General features: G+C 45.1%; 1 protein-coding gene across 6 annotated transcripts in view; it reads left to right on the forward strand.

Moving 5' to 3' along the window:
• Positions 1-23,057, forward strand: part of LOC120921125 (complement factor H-related protein 5-like) — a 90,051-nt gene that overhangs the window by 37,630 nt on the left and 29,364 nt on the right. For 4 of the 6 annotated variants that reach the window (XM_040333794.1, XM_040333796.1, XM_040333795.1 and 1 more), the window contains 7 exons: positions 6,808-7,023; positions 8,408-8,587; positions 10,020-10,229; positions 11,939-12,118; positions 15,550-15,759; positions 17,915-18,094; positions 21,290-21,499. In XM_040333794.1, the coding sequence (XP_040189728.1) occupies positions 6,808-7,023; positions 8,408-8,587; positions 10,020-10,229; positions 11,939-12,118; positions 15,550-15,759; positions 17,915-18,094; positions 21,290-21,499 (1,386 nt within the window). The remainder of the gene's footprint in view (positions 1-6,807; positions 7,024-8,407; positions 8,588-10,019; positions 10,230-11,938; positions 12,119-15,549; positions 15,760-17,914; positions 18,095-21,289; positions 21,500-23,057) is intronic. The other 2 variants (XM_040333799.1, XM_040333798.1) reach the window with 2 other exon arrangements.

The raw sequence follows: 23,057 nt of genomic DNA on the forward strand, positions 1-23,057 counted from the left end.
TTTTACTTGCAGATACAAGAAGTACAAGAATGGGGCTATATTGTTATTTCCTATGCATGCATGCTTTTCCCTTTCTCTTATATCTTACAGGAAGACACAACATCGAGTCAAAAGTGTGTCGAGGTCGACACACGTTTTACCATGGGGGTATGCAGCGTCCCACTCAGGACATGTGGGAACTGCAAATGTATTACTTCTTTGTCATTGCTATATTGCATGTCATTTTTGCATTGCTACACCTGTGGTATCCCTGTTCATAGGCTGGTCAAGTGTGCTTCATACTTCCCACCACAAGATGGGGATAGCACCACTATGGGATATCTATCCCAGCTCAGGTTATCTGTGGTCAGTTGTTCAGTACAGGAAGGCAGTGTGCAGAGAGAAAGCAGAATGTCAAGGTGAGAGAAGGTCAGTCCAGAGAAGGGACAAATTGGAACTGCTAAAATCAAAGGATAATAGCCAGTAATCGGCAGCAAATACCTTTGAGTATAAAGGTGAAGGATTTCTTAGCCACCGGCAACCTCACCCATGTCACTGGATTCAAAAGAGACCAGACACAAGTAAGCATTATACTGAACCACAGCCTGAGTCCAGGCCTACTAAAGCCTATTAGCAGTGGATCAGCAGAACTCCTCTATTTACCCAGAGACGGTATTCTAACTGGATGTTTGTACTGCAACCAAAACCAATCACAGTAAAAGTTTGTGAGTTGTATCCTACCACTGTCTACCTCATTCTTCAACATTGCTACTACAACTGGTTGTACCACCATTAACGGTACTGGCGTCACGACAAATACCATGAAGGGACCCAGCCGCCACAAGCACTCTAAACACCCCTGTCATCACGGGCACCTCAACCACCATCTTGGCTGGCGTTTCCCTATCACAGAGCATGCCCCGGAGGATGTCGTACTGTCTTCCCCTTCACTGTGCGACCGGCCCAGGGAGGCTTTCTGCTAACCGTGAGTAAACCGATGAACTGTATTATTGCTGTCATTCATAGGCCCACCCTGCACCTCACGTGTTCCCCTGCGGTTCTGGCTCGTCGCATAAGCAGTGGCATTCCATCAACGTACAGGTGATAGCCGATGCCCAATGCCTCATATGGCACATCCGTGCCAAACACCCCAGGGCCAGCCACGACAGCTACATATACCGTCAAAGCACCGTCCCAACGGAATTCGAACAGAACGTGTACGGGAACAGCTGGCTGGAATGCACGCATGCACACCACTGTGGTCCCTAGCTCACACACACCACATCCACCTCACATTGGTTTAGCCCAAGTCCACCGCACAGGACTTGGGAGCAGCAACGCCACGCCAAGGCACCAATGATGTTGCTATACATTCATACCACATCCACACGTGTGGATAACCTCTCCCCGACGATCCAAGGTGCCCCCTGCCAGTTGACACGCAGTGCTGGCAAAAAAAGGCCTTGTGCCTGTCTGGACACATTGGCCACACACATACACACACTCACACACCATTCACACCGTAGCACTGTCATCAGTGGGCAAACCCTGCCCCTGCAAACCGGTGTCCAGTCACCGTAGAGACTTCTGCACTGCTGACCGTGTACAGTCCGATGTTGCTGTGACATCAGTGAGGGTGACACACATGTCCGACGGTCTGTGTCCGTGAAAATAAACAACATATTGGACCATGCCATTGTCCGACATGGCAAGCCCTCACATGTGCACGGCACATGCCTCTGTGCACGTCACCCAAAAGAAAATATGCTCAGACCCTGAGCTGCACTCGTGGTGCCAATGTCCTCAGGACAGTCACTTGCCCTCCCGCGGTCCATGCCTCGTGCCCAGGGACCTGCTCCTCAGGTGTCGTGGCGATGACTCGGGTGGGGCGTCCTGTGGCGGTTCATCCACTGGGCTGTCGCTCCTGGATACGGATCTTGGTGTTGCCTGCATCCCCTCCAAGGCAATGGCAATGCGGGTCAGCACGCCATATGTTTCCGCCTGCATCTGCCTCTGACTGGCGTTGTGTTGGTGCTGCAGGCGCCTGTTCTGGCGTCTCTCAATCTGGATGGCGGCAGTGTTGGCCTGCACGATCCCGCCCAGGCTCCTATCCTCGGTCACGATCCCTGCTGCTGTTGCTTGCAATTGCACGATGGACGTGGTGTCGCGTTGCTGGGTCACCTGCATGTCCATGGCCGATCCATGTTCCTCAGATGTTGCGGGATCCCCTTCCACCATGTGCTGATACATGGCATCAGGGGTATGTGACTGGTCACACAGGCATGTGGCCATTGCTGCACAGTTAGCATTGACCTCCCGCATGCAGTCACAGATGGCCTTTGTGTGTTCGGCCTGCTGCATTGTGGCTGCGATGCCCTGCACAGCCAGTGTGTACTCAGCCTGTGCCTTCTCCAAGGACCCAACGAAGGAGGCTATGCTGTCAGCCACACGGTGGAGGTCGATGGCCATGTCTGCCATTTGCTGTGTCTGGCAGGCCTGTTGCCTCTCAAGCCCTTTTTGGACTGATCCGGTTTCCGGCCCTGTTCTTGCTCAGGGCCTTCCTGGGAGTTGCAGTCGGTGGTGTCCCTCTGGCCGGTGTGTCCCTTGAAGGTGTCCCTCTTGCCGGGGTGGCCCTCAGGAGGGTTCCCCTGATGGGCGTCGATGGCGTCCTGAGGTGTGCGACTTCCACTGTCTCGGAGGGTCCGGCGCCGAGGGTCTCCTCCTCATCGAGGTACAAATAAATATGTGAAAAATGTGTCGTGCATTTGTATTCAGCCCCCCTTTACTCTGAGACCCCTAACTAAAAATCTAGTAGAACCAATTGCCTTCAGAAGTCAGTGGTATATAGAGTCCACCTGTTTGTGATTTAAAGTGGTTATACACCCTGTACAACCACGTTTACCTACAGGTAAGCCTAGATTAAGGCTTACCTGTAGGTGCTGGAAATATCTCCTAAACCTCCACAGTTCAGGAGATATTTACAATTGAGATGAGCGCAGGCGCACTTTAGAAACAACGATTGTGCCGTTTCTAAAAGAAGGTCGTGCACGGAAGTGACGTCGCGTGGCTCCGGCCAGTCACAGAGCTGGAGTTTTTCGGCCCCGGGAGGATGAAAGGTGAAGAATGGATGTTTCCCTGAACAGGTGACAGCGGTGACATCGCAGGGTTCGGTTTCAAGTAAGTGACACGTAATGGCCTACAAGGCAATGCATAGTAGGCCATTATGCTTTACCTTTGCAGGGAAATAAAGAGGAAGTAAAACCCATCAGGGTTTACTTCCTCTTTAATCTCAGTATAAATATAGCTGTTCTGTGAAGCCCTATGAAGAACCTTAGTGAACAAACAGCATCATGAAGGCCAAGGAACACACCAGACAGGTCAGGGATAAAGTTGTGGAGAAGTTTAAAGCAGGATTAGGTTATAAAAAAATATCCCAAGCTTTGAACATCTCACGGAGCACTGTTCAATCCCTCATCCGAAAATGGAAAGAGTATGGCACAACTACAAACCTACCAATACATGGCCCTCCACCTAAACTGACAGGCCGGACAAGGAGAGCATTCATCAGAGAAGCAGCCAAGAGTCCCATGGAAACTCTGGAGGAGCTGCAGAGATCCACAGTTCAGGTAAGAGAATCTGTCCACAGGATAACTATTAGTTGTGCTCTCCACAAATCTGACCTTTAAAGAAGAGTGGCAAGAAAAAAGCTATTGTTGAAAGAAAGCCATAAGAAGTCATATTTGCAGTTTTCGAGAAGCCATGTGGGGCACACAGCAAGCTTGAAGAAGGTGCTCTGGTCAGATGAGACCAAAATTGAAATTGTTGGCCAAAAATAAAAACGCTATGTGTGGCAGAAAACTAACAATGCACATCACCCTCACTGTGAAACATGGTGGTGGCAGCATCATGTTGTGGGGATGCTTTACTTCAGCAGGGACAGGGAAGCTGATCAGAGTTAATGGGAAGATGGATGGAGCCAAACACAGGGAACAGGAAGAAAACCTGTTATGCCGCGTACACACGATCGGTTTCATCAGATGAACCGATCGTGTGTGGGCCCCATCGTTTTTTTAACCATCGGTAAAAAAACTAGGAACTTGTTTTAAAATTATCTGATTGTAAAAAAACGATAGAAAAAAATGATCGTCTGTGGGCACGTCCATCGGTTAAAAATCCATGCATGCTCAGAATCAAGTCGACGCATGCTGGGAAACATTGAACTTCATTTTTCTCAGCACGTCGTTGTGTTTTACGTCACCGCGTTCTGACACGATCGTTTTTTTAACTGATGGTGTGTAGGCAAGACTGATGAAAGTCAGCTTCATTGGATATCTGATGAAAAAATTCATCAGACCGTTTTCATCGGATGAACCGATCGTGTGTACGTGGCATTAGAGGCTGCAAAGACCTGAGACTGGGGTGGAGGTTCACCTTCCAGAACGACCCTAAACATACAACCAGAGCTACAATAGAATGGTTTAGATCAAAGCATATTCATGTGTTAGAATGACCCGGTCAAAGTCCAGACCTAAATCCAATTGAGAATCTGTGGCAAGACTTGAAAATTGCTGTTCACAGACATTCTCCATCCAATCTGACAGACTTGAGCTATTTCGCAAAGAAGAATAAGGCCCCATACACACGATAGAATCCATCCGCTGAAAAATCCCAGCGAATGGGTTTCAGCGGATAGATCCTATGGTGTGTACACTCCAGCGGATCTGTTTCCGCGGATATTTCTCCCCTGGGATGGATTCCAGCAGATAAATATTTGCTGACATGCTAAACAAATCTATCCGCTGGAATCCATCCCAACGGATGGATCCGCTGGTCTGTATAGACTCACCGGATCCATCCGTCCGAAGGGATCCCCCGCATGCGTCGTAATGATTCGATGCATGCGTGAAATTCCTTATATGACAGCGTCGCGCACGTCGCCGTGTCATAATCGCGGCGACGGCGCGACACGTCATCGCCAGAGGATTTCGGCGCGGATTTCAATGCGATGGTGAGTACACTCCATCGCATGGAAATCCGCACAAATCCTCGAGAGGATTTATCCGCGGAAACGGTCCGCTGGACCGTATTCGCGGAGAAATCCTCTCGTGTGTATGGGGCCTAAGGGAAAAATGTCACTCTCTAGATGTGCAAAGCTGGTAGAGACATCCCCAAAAAGACTTGCAGCTGTAATTGCAGCAAAAGATGGTTCTACAAAGTATTGACACAGGGGGGCGCCATACAAATGTACGCCACACTTTTCACATAATTATTTGTAAAATATGTTGAAAACCATTCATCATTTTCCTTCCACTTTGTGTTGGTCTATCACATAAAATCCCAATAAAATACATTTACATTTTTGGTTGTAACATGAGAAAATGTGGGACAGTTCAAGGGGCATGAATACTTTTTCAAGGCACTGTTTATGTGTATATATATATTTGCATTTTATAACTTTAAAGTTGGCCCTCCTACTTTTGTCTCTGTCCCCCCCCCCTAAATATGAAGGATGGAGTCACCACTGTGTACATGACATGTTCCTGACCACTGCACTCTGTACACTGGGCTTTATATGACATGTTCCTGACCACTGCACTCTGTACATTGTGATGTATATGACATTCTCCTGACCACTGCACTCTGTACACTGGGCTTTATATGACATGTTCCTGACCACTGCACTCTGTACACTGAGCTCTATATGACATGTTCCTGACCACTGCACTCTGTACACTGAGCTCTATATGACATGTTCCTGACCACTGCACTCTGTACACTGAGCTCTATATGACATGTTCCTGACCACTGCACTCTGTACACTGAGCTCTATATGACATGTTCCTGACCACTGCACTCTGTACACTGAGCTGTATATGACATGTTCCTGACCACTGCACTCTGTACACTGAGCTCTATATGACATGTTCCTGACCACTGCACTCTGTACACTGAGCTCTATATGACATGTTCCTGACCACTGCACTCTACTGTGGCGCCCCCCCCATCTTCACCCCTCGCCCCCTGGTCACCTAAACATACACAAAGAGGAAAAAAATATTTGTAACAAATAATTTGTTTTAATAACAGTTAATTTAAGTGCATGTGCAAACAATTATTCTCCTTCTTCTCTTCTGTGTGTAGGCTGGCTATAAAAAGTAAATAATTTTTTCTTTTTATCTGAAAAAGTAGATGCATGCAGGGCCAGGGGCTCAGTGTGACTTACCTTCCGGTGGACGCTGCGGCTTTGCATTTGCGGTCTGCCCGAGAATAGCAGAGCGTTTTCGCGCTTTACCGAGCAGCGGCAGCGCATGCGCAGTGTGCCTGTCGGGGCCAGCAGCAGCCATTTTTTTTCAGGTGCCACAGCCGATGCGTTGCTCTTCACCCAGTCCCAGGGCAGCGCCTGCTGCTGTGACTCATAGGAGTCAGACTCCTGTGATGATCATGTGAGTAACTGACTGCGACTCACATTCTGCGAGCTGTGATGGCCGCACGGCGCCCCTGTTGCCCATGGCGCCCTGTGCAGCCGCACAGCTCGCACACCCCAAAGGCCGGCCATGAGTGTCACTTCAAATCTGATATTCTTATCATGCCATGCAAAACCAAGACTGAGGAAGGGAGGGGCAGTGATGTTAGCCAATCACAGTCCATGTCATTGGAAAAAATGCTGTCAGTCTAACACTGGCTGCTTGCATACAGAGGAGGGTAGTTGGACTTTAATTGACAAAGGACAGTAAAAATTCAGCAGCAGCATCCTCGTATACTTTTATCTCTACCATTAATTGTTTTTTTCATGTTTCAGCTCTTTTTATTTTATTTTTTTATATTTAGGTACATGTCACCTAGACCAAGAACAAATGGATGACAACTTCTTAGAACTGGACGATAAACATGATGGTGAATCATTGTACGGGGAAGGTGAAACTGTCCAATTTATATGTAAGGCTGGATACTTTAATAGGACTCCATTGACCGCAACATGCGGTAAACCAGCAGAACCTAAAAGCGTATCAGCTGAACCAAAACTGGTTTATCCAACTTGTATAAGTGAGTGGGAATTTATCACAATTTCTACTGTAGTAAGTTTTTTTTTATATTTCACAGTGTATAGGGGTTATTTTGAAAAAAAATGCTGGACAAATCTCACGTAGCAAATTTCTCGGTATTTTGATCCAACATGATTATTACTTATGATTGTCAGCTCCATCTGGTGGCCATAATATGGTATTTTTCTGGAATACCTCAATCTTCTAAATACCATATTATGGTCACTAGATGGCGCTGACAATCAGGGCCGCCATCAGTGGGGTCCGGAGGCCCACAGGGCCCCAGATTGCAACCCCCCTTTTTTTATTTATTTAAAAAAATATATATATTTTTTTTTTTTTTCAGAGGTCCGGAGGTCCCCAGGGCCCCGGATGGCAACCCCCCCCTTTTTTTTTTTATAAAAAAATATATATTTTTTTAATATATTTTTCTTTTTTATTAAAGGGTCAATTTATATCTTTTTTTTTTTTAGGAGTCCGGAGGTCCCCTTTTATTTTTTTTATTTTTATATATATATATATATATATATATATATATATACATACATACTCATACATACATACACTATATATATATATATATATATATATATATATATATATATATATATATATATATATATATATATATATATATATATATATATATATATATAATTAAAGGGCCCAGAGGTCCCCGGATGGAAACTCTCCCTTTTTTTTCATATATTTGTTTTTATTTATTTTTTATTAAAGGGCCCAGAGGTTTCTTTTTTTTTAATTATTATTAAAGGGCCCAGAGGTCCCAGATGGCAACCCCCCTTTTTTTGTAATTTCTTTTTATAAAAAATAATAATAATTTGTATATATATATATATATATATATATATATATATATAGGGCCCAGAGGTTATATATATATATATAAATATATATATTTCTTATTTTTTTATTTTTGTTAAAGGGCCCAGAGGTCCCCAAGGCCCCGGATGGCTATCCCTCTTTTTTTATATATATTTATATTTTCCTTATTTTCCTATTTTACTTCTTTTTTTTTGTGAAGGGTTCTCAATTCGCGTCCACCCCACAACCCCCCCCCCCCCCCCCCGCGCTTCTAAATTTCAGGTGGCAGCACCCTCCCCCCCCCTTTCCCAGTCTCTGCTCCAGGGGGCCCATGCCTGAAGCTGTGCAAGGGGCCCCATAATTCCTGATGTCGGCCCTGCTGACAATCATAGGAGATAATCCTATTAGATAAACTACAGGGAAAATGTGTTAAAGCTGTAAAATATACATTTTTTTATTAATATACAAAATACTATCTTTACAAGCATTAACCCATATAATTATTAAAATGCCTATAGCAAGCCTTTAATCCACCTGTATTTTTTGGTGTGTTTTTTTTTTAGGATTTGGACAAAGCTGTGGTCCACCACCGTCAGTCCAGAATGGAGAGATCATAGGAGTAAAAGATCTTAAGTATCCATCTGGCTCTATTGTAAACTATAAATGTGCCAACTGGTACATCCTTGAAGGAAAGGCGATAACATGCAGGCATGGAGAATGGGATGCAAAACCAGTTTGTCGAGGTATATTTATTACTTTGAGAAGATATATACAGTAAAGAATCCCAACTCTAAGTGAAATTGGCAGGGCCTGGCACACAACATAAAAAAAAAAAACTATAATTCAAGGAACTAATGAACACTCTAATGTGTGATGGTGACAACTGAGATGCAGTGCCTTGCGAAAGTATTCGGCCCCCTTGAACTTATGTGTCTGTGTTGCTGAACCATGCTGCTAGTGGCAGGGTACAAATGACCACGGACACGTAGTCATTAGAATGGGCAGGGATTCTACATTTCTGTCACTGAAAACCAGGGCAATCTTCTGGCAGCTGAGAAGGATGCAGAAATGGGCATAGGCTGGAGCTGATGGTCTTACCATGTGTCTTATACACTGGTGACAGCTCCAGTGTGTACCCCCTTCTCCTTACTGGCCACTCCTCAGAGCCAGCAGTCCCCTATCCTCCTCCATTCCTGTCAACTGATTTTTTTTTTTCTTACAATACATGGCCATGATATTTTTGGCTATAGGGTAATTAATAATAATTGAGTCTTCCCGGGACAACAGTGGTCACATAATCGTCCCATGAGTGAGAAGCATGTGGATATTTCACAAAGTTATCATTTAGGTGGGGTCTCAGCCTGTGTAAGTGCATGTGGTTTTCTGTGTCTAGATTCGGTGGCTTCTGGTCTCACAATTACCAGCACGGCTTTTTTTTCAGGGGGAACTTGGTGGAACTCACCTCTGGCCCACAATCACTTGAAACACAGAAGTCCGATTTCTGTGTTTACAAGCGACAGCTCTGCACTCTGTGTAACCCCCCTGAATGCTCCACTCTGTATGTAACCCCCCTGAACTCTGCACTCTGTATGTAACCCCCCTGAACTCTGCACTCTGTATGTAATGCAATCCTCTTGTTTAGTGTCCCTTAAAGACCTTCCTACTGTTCGTGAAATTTGTCTGACCACACCCACTATTTGATGTGATTTGGAGTGTGTGTGGGTGGAGGGGCTTTAGGTGGTCGTGGTTGAGTTCCAGCACCTATTGTTTGAGGAAAAAAAGCCCTGGAAATTTTCAAGAAATTGAAGCCCAGGGCCAGATGCAGCCCTTTGGCTGCTTTTACCCATGCTCTTGGCACTGATACCAACAATAGGGCATAATCCCGACCCCTCCCCCGACACCTGCAAAGGGACACAATTCCTCCAAACAATGCTAACGATAGAGCACAATTTCTCCCAATGACACCAGTGGCACCAATAAAGGGGCACAATTCTTAACAATGATGCCAACATTAGGGTGCGATTTTCCAAAGATGGAACTTTTCTACACCCAATGGCCACATTTCAGTCCATCTAAAGTCCCGAAGACAGTATACTGGCCCTTTGTTGGGAAAGTTTGGAGACCCCTGCTGTAACATTGACATGTTTGTTGTATGTGTTCTCTACTCAATTGCAGCTCCTTGTATCGTGAGACCAACTGATATGTTACAAAACAACATTTGGCTGAAACATGCTCTTCCAGAGGATAAAAGCAAGAAAATATACTCCCTGCATTTTGATAACATAACATTTGAGTGCACACCTGGATATGACATTCCCGATGAAAAGAGTCTGAGGATTCAGTGCTTGGATGGTGTGCTAAAATACCCAACATGTTTGAAGGAAGGTGAGTACCAGATTGTCTAGTAAATACTTCCTATTGTAACTTTTAATAGAATTTGCCCTTTTTCTTCCACCACTTGATGCACCCGTTTCTGCCAGTTACCGCACATAGCATATACGGACTCTTAAGGCTTGATTTACTATAGGCAAACTGACTGTGTGATTTGCAAGCCCAGTTGCACACTACAAGGGCATTTGCGTCATAGCTTAGTAAATGACGGGAAGCTTCAATTTGCGAAGAATACCCAATCACATGCACATTTTTTTTTTTTTTAAAACAGTGTTTTTGCTTGCACATGATTGGATGATGGAAGTCAGCAGAGCTTCCTCTCATTTACTAAGCTTTGGAGCAAATGCAAAACAGTGGCAAAAGTCCCTTGAGGACTAGGAACTCTTAGGCCTCGTACACACGAAAAGACACATCGTTTTCCTCGACGAGTTCCTTGTTAGGCTTGTCGAGAAACTCGACAAGCTTGCTTTGCGTACACACTGTCAAGACCAAAACTCGTCGTTCAGAGGAAGTTCGATTCCACTGGCACAACCCTTGGGGGCTTCTTTTGCTAATTTCATGTTACTGTGTGTTAAGTAAAAGTTTAGTGAGAGACGATTTGCACTTTTCAGTCTGTTACAGCGTGACGAATGTGCTATCTCCATTACAAACGCCCGTCTCATACTTTATTCTGAGCATGCGCGGGTTTCTTAGCATACACATGCTCGAGTTTCTTGTCGAAAACCAGCCCGACGAGGAACACAACAAGGAAATTGAGACTCCCGTCGAGGAAAAAGAGAACTTGTTCTCTTTTTTGCTCGTCGAGTTCCTCGACGTCTCCTCTATGTAAAACGTACACACGACCGGTTTCCTCGGCAAAAAAGCTCTCTCACCAAGTTTCTTGATGGATTCTGTGTGTACGAGGCCTTAGTTTCCCTTTAGAAAATAGCACACCATGTTGCAAACTGCATGCAAGAGTATCTCCACTGTCTGCAGGCACTACCAGCCCTCCTTCCAGGGCAGGGGATAAAAGGGTTAAAGGGGTTGTAAAGTCAGAAGGTTTTTTTATCTTAATGCATTTTATGCACTAAGATGAAAAGCCTTCTGTGTGTTTTAGCCCCCCTCTGCCCCCCTAATACTTACCTGAGCCCCATCTCTGTCCAGCGATGTCCACGAGTGTCTTGACCATCTGGGACTCTCCCTCTGTGCTGATGAATCACTCTGTCCTCTTTGCTTCCTGTTTCTCCTTAGGCATTATGATTCCTTCCCAAATCCAGCCTGGAGGCAGAGCCCCCTAGACCCAGGGGTTCCCTTCTAGACCACAACCTCATCAGCACTTCATCTTCCACCCGATTCCCCTACTGGCTAGGCTCTCCCAATTTTAAGGGCTGATCCATTCACCATGCCAGAACATTTCGCCTGGGGATTGGTCAGTCTCCCCTAGGTATGCAGAAAAGGACTTACTGGCCTCTGCCTACTAACTTCCAGAAACTTCTACCAGCGTCTAGATCCAGGGGGAGCTACAAGAGACCTGCCTCTGTAAACCCATTCAGCCTGACCTGCAATAACCCAACCCAATTTCTGACTTACATAATTTACCATAAGTCATAGCTTAAATTTGCCTACACTGGCACTAGTAGCACACTAGTGTGCTACATAGATAATAGCATTTCAAATGTTCTAATGATATTTATACACATGTATGGATATATGTTTGGCTCTAGGTTTCTGTATAATACAACAACATGAAATGGTCTTAAATGACATTCAATACAGTAAAGGCACCGTGATTGAAAATGGACAGCTGGTTGTATTTGAATGCGCCAAAGGAATGGTGCCACTGAACAGCCTGGAAAGCAAATGTGAAAAAAGACACATCAATTACCCAAAATGCATCTCTACAAGTAAGTTTACAATAATCTCAAATGTCTGCTTTTGACTTTTTGCATTTCTCTTTTGACTTTTAAACATCACTCGATCTGCTCATTAAGTCTTGCACCGATACTGTATAATCTCAGGGAATAAAACTAACGCAAGGCAAAGCAGATTCACTCACAGTGCTTAATATTTTAAGCTCACCTGAGAGTTCAGAAAAAAGGTGGCGGGAGCTGTATTCACCGTCTTCAGAGCTCAGTGAGGAGAGCTCTGAGAGCTGATTGGGCGAAAGGGACACACCCCCTTTACACAGCTCACAGGAACAGAGCCGAGGCTGTCAATCAGCTGGAACTCCTTCCCTGTCACCATTTTTCTCTTAAGCCTCGTACACACGACAAAAACCAAGAAACTTGCTGGGATTTTTTTTTTTGCCGAGGAAACCGGACATGTGTACATTTTTCGACGAGAAAACTGTTGAGGATCCCGTCGATCCAAAAAGAAAGCATGTCTTCTTTTTCCTCGACGGAAATGGAGAAACTTGCCTTGTCGAGTTCCTCGACAGCCTAACAAGGAACTCGACGAGGAAAACTATGTGTTTCGCCCGTCGAGTTCCTCGGTCGTGTTTACAAGGCTTTAGTCTGAGGAAAACTTGTCTGAAATGACTAGTAGGTGTCCAGGGCTGAAGTGGTTAAAGTCCACCACAAAAAAATGCTCGGAGGTAGAATTTTTTTTCTTTTTTTTTCTTGCAGAAGTTACATTGTATTTCTCTTCTGTCAAAAAAAGATGTACGCTGCTGGCATCTGTAGGATGCTAAGAGTTCAGAGATATTTTATAATGTAACTCCAGCATATAAGCGCAAAATTTACATCATCATTGGTCGCCCAATTGCTTAAAAAAGACACCGGTCTGGAAGAACCAGTGGAAGATATGTTGTTTTTCAGCTGCAAATATTGCCCCAGTATACACATTTCATGAACAACATTCACTTCTTCAGGAGAGTGTAAATATCTGGTAGTGTCACAATATGGAGTCAGGCTTGGAGACCAGTAGCTATAGCAGTAGTGAGGCTCCTCAGAACCAGCATTCCTCTGGTCCTCCTCCCTTTCTGTCAACTGATTATTGATTTTCTCACATTACATGCCCATGACATTTTTGACGATGGGAGAAGTATTAATAATTGGGTCCTCCTGGGACAACAGTGATCTGTGAGTGAGAAGCATGTGGATATCTCACAAGGTTATCATTTAGGTGGGGTCTCAGCCTGTATAAGTGCATGTGTTTTTCTGTGTCTAGATTAGGTGGCTTCTGGTCTCACATTAGTTACCAGCAGGCTGGTAAATTTTCAAGAAACCTTCCTTTATCTTCTTTCTATCTGCAACACAGTGGTCTCCATTTTGCGTCCCAGAGGCCCATTGCAGCTCTTTGCTTGCTTTTAACTGTCTCTTGGGACATTATTTCATCCACTGATACCAACAATGGCGCATAATTCCCCCCACTGATACCAACAAAGGGGCACAATTCCTCCCAACAACGCCAATTATGGGGCACAATTTCTCCCGATGACACCAACAATGTGGCTCAGTGACACCAATGAAGGGACACAATGATGCCAATGTTGGGGCACACTTTCTCCCACTGATATACCAAAGATGGGGCAATATTATATCTACTCCCAATGGCCACATTTCGGCCCCTCTAAAGTCCAAAGGACAGTAGACATGTGCATTCTCGTCCATTTTCGTCCAAATTTCGGGTATTTTCTTTATTGTTTTAACAAACGAAAACGAACGCACAGAATCCGAAATCTGGAAGATCCGACATAAAAAATGCTTTATTTTTGTTTTCGTTGCTACAACAGTTCGATATAGATAGGAGATTCGACATGACGATGACAATAGCAATCTGTGTCTATCAAATCTGCTGTGCCTAACCTTAACTCTATTAGTCCAAGATTATTCTACATAGAGAGGAAAGAATCGACATTATAGAGACAGTGTTGGTGTAGACCAGGGATATGCAATTAGCGGACCTCCAGCTGTTGCAAAACTACAAGTCCCATCATGCTTCTGACTCTGGTGTCATGCTTGTGGCTGTCAGAGTCTTGCTATGCCTCATGGGAATTGTAGTTCTGCACCAGCTGGAGGTCCGCTAATTGCATATCCCCGGTGTAGACCATTCGACATGAACGAAACAGCTAAAAACATACAAACGTTGAATCTGTCATTGAAGGCTTATGGTGTCTGTCGAAAGTTCTAAGAAGATTCGACAAACAGCTAAACTGTACAACGCCGCAATCGTACATTTCCGGTTCAAATGCTCGGCCCATAGGCTATAGAAGAATTTGAATTTTGGTTGACTAGTAATAAGGGTTGTCCCGATACCGATACTAGTATTGGTATCGGGACCGATACTGAGCATTTGCGCGAGTACTTGTACTCGCGCAAATGCTCCCGATGCTTCACCGTTACCCCCCCCCCCCGAGAGCGGGTGGAGTGTGGGTGGAGAGGGGGCGGAGAGCGGGTGGAGAGGGGGCGGAGAGCAGTTCTTGAGTATGGAGGAGAGCTGCTGCCGCGTGCGTCTAGTCCTTTAAGAGAAAGCCAAGCCCCCCCTGCCGCTGCCGACTTCTAGTTGATTTGCGCTTGGGGAACATAACAGTTTTCATTTGAGTAACTGTGTGTTCCCCGCCGCGCCTCGTCATGTATAGCCCCTCTCCCTTGTCCGGAAACTTTCCCAGGATTGGACGGGTGATCTGTCTATCAAAGTGCCCGGGCAAGGGGGAGTGTCTATACATGACGAGGCGCGGCGGGGAACACACAGCTATTCAAATGAAAGCTGTTATGTTCCCCAAGCACAAATCAACTACACGGCAGCGGCGGGGGGGCTTGGCTTTCTCTTTGGGGACACAAGGCTGTATTTAGAGACATGGCTGCATTATGGACAAGGCTGCATCTAGGGACAAAGCTGCATTATGGACAAGGCTGCATTCATGGACAAGGCTGCATTTAGGGACATGGCTGAACTTAGGGACATGGCTGAATTTAGGGACATGGCTGAATTTAGGGACATGGCTGAATTTAGAATTCTTAGAATTCATTAGAATTCTTCTATAGCTTGCAGGTGGAACAATCGACCGGAAATGTACGATTGCGGCGTCGTACAGTCGAGTCGAGTCTTCTTAGAACATTCGGCAGACACCATAAGCCTTAAATGACAGATTCGACCTTAATTCATTTGGATTTTCTGACTTATGCGTTTAACGAAACAAAATAGATAAAAACAAATTTCGGGAGTAACTAAATAAATGTATTTTTTGGACGAAAACGAAATTCCGAAACAAAATATTTCAGTGTGCACATGTCTAAAGGACAGTATACAGTACTTCCATTTCTTGAGAAAGTTTGGAGACCCCTCCTGTAACATATTGACATATTCGATGTATGTGTTCTCTATCCAATTGCAGCGTCTTGTATTGTGAGACCAACTGATATGTTACAAAACAACATTTGGCTGAAACATGCTCTTCCAGAGGATAAAAGGAAGGGAATATACTCTCTGCACTTTGATAACATAACATTTGAGTGCACACCTGGATATGACATTCCCGATGGAAAAAGTCTGAGGATTCAGTGCTTGGATGGTGTGCTAAAATACCCAACATGCTTAAAGGAAGGTGAGTACCAGATTGTCTAGTACAGGGGTGCCCAACCAGTGGCTCGGGAGCCACATGTGGCCCGCAGAGCCCTCTGATGTGGCCCGTGACCTCCTGCTCTGGGATGGAATAGAATACTGTTATTAAAAGGTCATTTAATTACAAAAAAAATTGTGTATATATGGGCATATCTCTTCTGCGGTGGTTACTGGTCTGCGGGTTACCTGCACTGAGCCATAGACTTCTGTTATTATCTGCGAGTTTGGTGAGCTTTCTGAAAGTGCACCAAACTTGAAGAATATAATAGAAGTCTATTGCAAAGTGCAGGAAAGCCAAAGATACACTGTGTTGCACTCACAGTGCAGGAAAACAAGCAGCCTTGGGCCCCTTTCACACGATCAGTCCGACCCAATTCAACCCTCCATGCACCTCTAAGAAGTGGCAGACGTAAACCGATTTGTGTCCTACCTCCAATCTGATTCGCTCTGCTCATTGTGGCCCGCAACCAATTACTAAGTCGCTTAAGTGGCCCTCGCTCTTCAAAAGCTTTGGCACCCCTGGTCTAGTAAATACTTCCGATTATAATTGTCTGTGTAATACATTCCTTCTCTGTATGTATGCTATATTGCGGAGACCTTTAGGTAGATACACAGAGATGGCCGCAACTTTAAGGCGGCGTACCGTATCGTATTTACGCTACGCCGCCTTAAGTCAGAGAGGCAAGTACTGTATTCTCAAAGTACTTGCCTCCTAACTTACGGCGGCGTAGCGTAAATGCGGCGGGCGCAAATGCGCCTAATTCAAATTCGGCAGAGGGGGCGTGTTTTATTATAATTAGGCTCGACCCGACGTGATTGACTTTTTTTTGCAACTGCGCATGCGCCTACATTTCCCAGTGTGCATTGCGGCTAAGTCCGACGCACGGGCCTATTGATTTCGACGTGGACGTAAACAACGTAAATCCCTATTCACGGACGACTTACGCAAACGACGTAAAATTTTCGAATTTCGAAGCGGGAACGGCGGCCATACTTTAACATTACTATTCCATCTATAAGATGGAATAACTTTAGGCCTGATAAAGCGTTACGTAAACAGCGTATCTGTACTGTGTAGGCCGGGCGTACATTTCGTGAATAGGCGTATCTAGTGATTTACATATTCTACGCCGACCGCAATGGAAGCGCCACCTAGCGGCCAGCCAAAATATTGCACCCTAAGATAAGACAGCGCAAGCCGTCGTATCTTAGATAGGTTTAAGTGTATCTCTGTTTGAGAATACACTTAAACATAGGTCGGCGAAGATTCTGAGTTAGGTCGGCGTATCTACTGATACGCCGACCTAACTCTTACTGAATCTAGCTACTTGTCTAAGGCCTCATGCACACAGGCTCAGGAAAAAAAAATTCCACCACTAAATGCGCTTGCATGTTAGCTAATGTGTGCATGTAGAGGTTTTTGTGCGTTCCGAAGGTGCAAAAAAATGTCCCAAACACTCATTTGCACGTTTTTTTTTTTCCCATGCAAAACATAAATTTATTCTAGTGAATGAGTACATGAATATTCTAGCCAATAGAATTAGCTTATGTTCAAACACTTCTACATCCTGTTCCAAATTATTATGCCAATGATATTTTTCTAATTTACCTAAATAATTGATGTAAACAACAGTCAGCATACCGTATATACTCGAGTCTCCCACGTGCCTTTTCGCAAACTCAAAACAAACCATTTTGTTTTTTGCTGAAAGTAATGGATTTCTTCTGGCCACTCTGCCATAAAGCCCAACTCTATGAAGCGTACGGCTTATTGTCAACCTATGTACAGATACTCCAGTCTCTGCTGTGGAACTCTGCAGCTCCTCCAGGGTTACCTTAGGTCTCTGTGCCGCCTCTCTGATTAATGCCCTCCTTGCCCGGTCCGTGAGTTTTGGTGTGCGGCCGTCTCTTGGCAGGTTTGCTGTTGTGCCATGTTCTTTCCATTTAGTTATTTCCTCCAGAGCTTCCCTACATTTACTAAGCTCTGGAGGAAATGCCCTTGCAGAGCGCAACTGCACTTGCAAAGTGCCCAGTCTATTTGCCTTTAGTAAATCAACTCCTATATGTGATATAGATAGCGCCATTTCAAATGCTCTAATGATATTTATACACATGTATGGATATATGTTTGGCTCTAGGTTTCTGTGTAATACAACAACATGAAATGGCCTTAAATCACATTCGATACAGTAAAGGCGCTGTGATTGAAAATGGACAATCGGTTGTATTTGAATGTGCTGAAGGAATGGTGCCACTGAACAGCCTGGAAGGCAAATGTGAAAGAAGACACATAAATTACCCAAAATGTGTCTCTACAAGTAAGTTTACATTTAAGGTACAGAGATGTGAGATAACTATAACCCTAGGAGCAGGGCTCAAGTCCTGCGGGAACGTGTGGGAACGAAGTTCCTGCACTTTTTTCACAGCAGGAACGCAGTTCCCTTTGCAGGACTAGAGCAGCGGAGCCGCCCGAGCCAATCCTTCACTAAGCGGTGATGCCCAGCTCGAGTCACTGTTAGGGGCAGACGAACCTTAGTAATCCTATATATTACTGGCTGCTTCCTGTATATGGATTCTTTAGGTAGTGTGTGGGTATTCCGTCACTTCCTCGATGCCGCAATGTCTCCTGGGAGCTTTTGTCATTGTTCCCAAGAGACATTGCGGAGGTCTGCCGCAAGTTATCGCGGGATTTAGAAAGAACTTGCTTAAAGGTCTTTCTAAATCCTGCGATAACTCACAGCAGACCTCGGCAATGTCTCCTGGGAACAATAACAAAAGCTCCCAGGAGACATTGCGGCATCGAGGAAGTGACGGAATACCTGCACACTACCTGGTGAATCTATATACAGGAAGCGGGCAGTAACATAAAGGATTACTAAGGTACAGTGGATTGAAAAAAAAAAACATGCGGTTTAGTAATTATGCATATGAGCGTATCATTTTTTTTTTTTTTGGTGGGGGAGTGGATCTTGAGTGGGAGTTCCCACACTTTTTTCCCCGGGACTTGACCCCTGCCTAGGAGGGTACAATCTCATATGATATATATAAGACAATACATTGAAATTTGTGGGACTTTACATGTAACCCCCCCCCCCCCCCAAGGTTTAATAAATGCTAAACCAAATAACTAAAAATAAACAACAATTGTATTGAAGAATACACCTAGATTGCTTAAAAGAGAAGCAGGATTGATTAAAATCAAAGTTACAAGACGGTGACAATAGCAATCTGTGTCTATCAAATCTGCGGTTGAATGTGCCTAACCTAACTCTATTAGTCCAAGATTATTCTACATAGAGAGGAAAGATTTGACATTAGAGAGACAGTGTTGGGGTAGACCATTCGACATTAGCGAAGCAGCTAAAAACATACAAACGTTGAATCTGTCATTGAAGGCTTATGGTGTCTGTCGAAAGTTCTAAGAAGAATCGACAAGCAGCTAAACTGTACAACGCCGCAATCGTACATTTCCGGTTCAAATGCTCGGCCCATAGGCTATAGAAGAATTTGAATGTTGGTTGACTAGTAATTAGGGTTGTCCTGATACCGATACTAGTATCGGTATCGGGACCGATACTGAGCATTTACGCAAGGAACTTGTACTCGCACAAATGCTCCCGATCCTTTACCAATACTCCCCCCCCCCCCGAGAGCGGGTGTAAAGGGGGTGGAGTGCGGGTGGAGAGGGGGCGGAGAGCGGGTGGAGAGGGGGCGGAGAGCGGAGCAGAGCAGTCCTCGAGTATAGAGGAGAGGAGAGCTGCTGCCGCCTAGTGCCCTAAGAGAATGCCAAGCCCCTCCGCCGGTGCCAACATCTAGTTGATTTGCGTTCGGGGAACATAACAGCTTTCATTTGAATAGCTGTGTGTTCCCCGCCACGCCTCGTCATGTATAGCCCCTCCCCCTTGTCCGGAAACTTTGATAGACAGATCACCCGTCCCAGGATTGGATGGGTGATCTGTCTATCAAAGTGCCCGGGCAAGGGGGAGTGTCTATACATGACGAGGCACGGCAGGAACACACAGCTATTCAAATGAAAGCTGTTATGTTCCCCAAGCGCAAATCAACTAGATGGCAGTGGCGGGGGGGCTTGGCTTTCTCTTTGGGGACACAAGGCTGTATTTAGGGACATGGCTGCATTATGGACAAGGCTGCATTTATGGACAAGGCTGCATTATGGACAAGGCTGCATTATGGACAAGGCTGCATTTAGGGACATGGCTGAACCTAGGGACATGCCTGAATTTAGGGACAAAGCTGCATTATGGACAAGACTGCATTTAAGGACGTGGCTGAATTTAGGGACAATGCTGAATTTAGGGACAAGGCTGAATTTAGGGACAAGGCTGCATTTAGGGATATGGCTGCATTTAGGGACATGGCTGAATTTAGGGACAAGGCTGAATTTAGGGACATGGCTGAATTTAGGGACATGGCTGAATTTAGGGACAAGGCTGCATTTAGGGACAAGGCTGCATTTGGGGACACAAGGCTGCATTTGGGCACACATGGCTGCATTTAAAAAAAAGTATCGGTAATCGGTATCGGCGAGTACATGAAAAAAAGTATCGGTACTTGTACTCGGTCCTAAAAAAAGTGGTATCGGGACAACCCTACTAGTAATAATAATTTATAAATATATATTCTTCTATAGCTTGCAGGTGGAACAATCGACCGGAAATGTACCATTGCGGCGTCGTACAGTTTAGCTTCTCCATCGAGTCTTCTTAGAACATTCGGCAGACACCATAAGCCTTAAATGACAGATTCGACCTTAATTCATTTGGATTTTCTGACTTATGCTTTTAAAGCGGTAGTTCACCCTCACCCACATGATTTTACCATCGAGACAGGCATTGTAGCGCGAGCTACAGTATGCCTGTCCCGATTTTTTTAACCCCGGACTCACCTTGTAATCGTACACTGTAGATTTCGGCTCCCACGGGGAATGGGCGTGCCTATGGAGAGGGAGGATGATTGACGGCCGGCCCTGGCACGTCACTCTCCCCGAAGACAGCCGGAGTAGGTCTCGGCTCTTCACGGCGCCTGCGCACAGGCTATGCGCAGGCGCCGTGAAGAGCCAAGCCTATTTCGGCTATTTCCGGAGAAGCGTGACGCGCCAGAGCCGGCCGTCAATCATCCTCCGTCTCCATAGGCACGCCCATTCCCCGGTATCTTCGATGTACGACTACAAGGTGAGTACGGGGGTAAAAAAATCGGGACAGGCATACTGTAGCTCGCGCTACAATGCCTGATTTTATGGTAGTAGAAAAAAAAAAAAAATTCCGTTCATAGGGTGAACCCCCGCTTTAACGAAACAAAATAGATAAAAACAAATTTCGGGAGAAACTAAATAAATGTATTTTTTGGACGAAAATGAAATTCCGAAACAAAATATTTCAGTGTGCACATGTCTAAAGGACAGTATACAGTACTTCCATTTGTTGAGAAAGTTTGGAGACCCCTCCTGTAACATATTGACATATTCGATGTATGTGTTCTCTATCCAATTGCAGCGTCTTGTATTGTGAGACCAACTGATATGTTACAAAACAACATTTGGCTGAAACATGCTCTTCCAGAGGATAAAAGGAAGGGAATATACTCCCTGCATTTTGATAACATAACATTTGAGTGCACACCTGGATATGACATTCCCGATGAAAAGAGTCTGAGGATTCAGTGCTTGGATGGTGTGCTAAAATACCCAACATGCTTAAAGGAAGGTGAGTACCAGATTGTCTAGTACAGGGGTGCCCAACCAGTGGCTCGGGGGCCACATGTGGCCCGCAGAGCCCTCTGATGTGGCCCGTGACCTGCTCTGGGATGGAATAGAATACTGTTATTAAAAGGTAATTTAATTACAAAAAAAATTGTGTATATATGGGGATATCTCTTCTGCGGTGGTTACTGGCCTGCGGGTTACCTGCACTGAGCCATAGACTTCTGTTATTATCTGCGAGTTTGGTGAGCTTTCTGAAAGTGCACCAAACCTGAAGAATATAATAGAAGTCTATTGCAAAGTGCAGGAAAGCCAAAGATACACTGCGTTGCACTCACAGTGCAGGAAAACAAGCAGCCTTGGGCCCCTTTCACACGATCAGTCCGACCCAATTCAACCCTCCATGCACCTCTAAGAAGTGGCAGACGTTAACCGACTTGTGTCCTACCTCCAATCTGATTCGCTCTGCTCATTGTGGCCCGCGACCAATTACTAAGTCGCTTAAGTGGCCCTCGCTCTTCAAAAGGTTGGGCACCCCTGGTCTAGTAAATACTTCCGATTATAATTGTCTGTGTAATACATTCCTTCTCTGTATGTATGCTATATTGCGGAGACCTTTAGGTAGATCCACAGAGATGGCCGCAACTTTAAGGCGGCGTACCGCATCGTATTTACGCTACGCCGCCTTAAGTCAGAGAGGCAAGTACTGTATTCTCAAAGTACTTGCCTCCTAACTTACGGCGGCGTAGCGTAAATGCGGCGGGCGCAAGCGCGCCTAATTCAAATTCGGCTGAGGGGGCGTGTTTTATTATAATTAGGCTTGACCCGACGTGATTGATGTTTTTTTGCAACTGCGCATGTGCCGTGCGCCTACATTTCCCAGTGTGCATTTCCCAATCCGCCGCACGGGCCTATTGATTTCGACGTGGATGTAAACAACGTAAATCCCTATTCACGGACGACTTACGCAAACGATGTAAAATTTTCGAATTTCGAAGCGGGAACGGCGGCCATACTTTAACATTACTATTCCATCTATAAGATGGAATAACTTTAGGCCTGATAAAGCGTTACGTAAACAGCGTATCTGTACTGCGTCGGCCGGGCGTACATTCGTGAATAGGCGTATCTAGTGATTTACATATTCTACACCGACCGCAATGGAAGCGTCACCTAGCGGCCAGCCAAAATATTGCACCCTAAAATAGGGCAGCGCAAGCCGTCGTATCTTAGATAGGTTTAAGTGTATCTCTGTTTGAGAATACACTTAAACATAGGTCGGCGAAGATTCTGAGTTAGGTCGGCGTATCTACTGATACGCCGACCTAACTCTTACTGAATCTAGCTACTTGTCTAAGGCCTCATGCACACAGGCTCAGGAAAAAAAATTCCACCACTAAATGCGCTTGCATGTTAGCTAATGTGCGCATGCAGAGGTTTTTGTGCGTTCCGAGGTGTAAAAAAATGTCCCAAACACTCATTTGCACGTTTTTTTTTTTTCCCATGCAAAACATAAATGTATTCTAGTGAATGAGTACATGAATATTCTAGCCAATAGAATT

The sequence above is a fragment of the Rana temporaria genome, chromosome 13, assembly GCF_905171775.1.
Source record: "Rana temporaria chromosome 13, aRanTem1.1, whole genome shotgun sequence".
Classification (NCBI taxonomy): domain Eukaryota; kingdom Metazoa; phylum Chordata; class Amphibia; order Anura; family Ranidae; genus Rana; species Rana temporaria.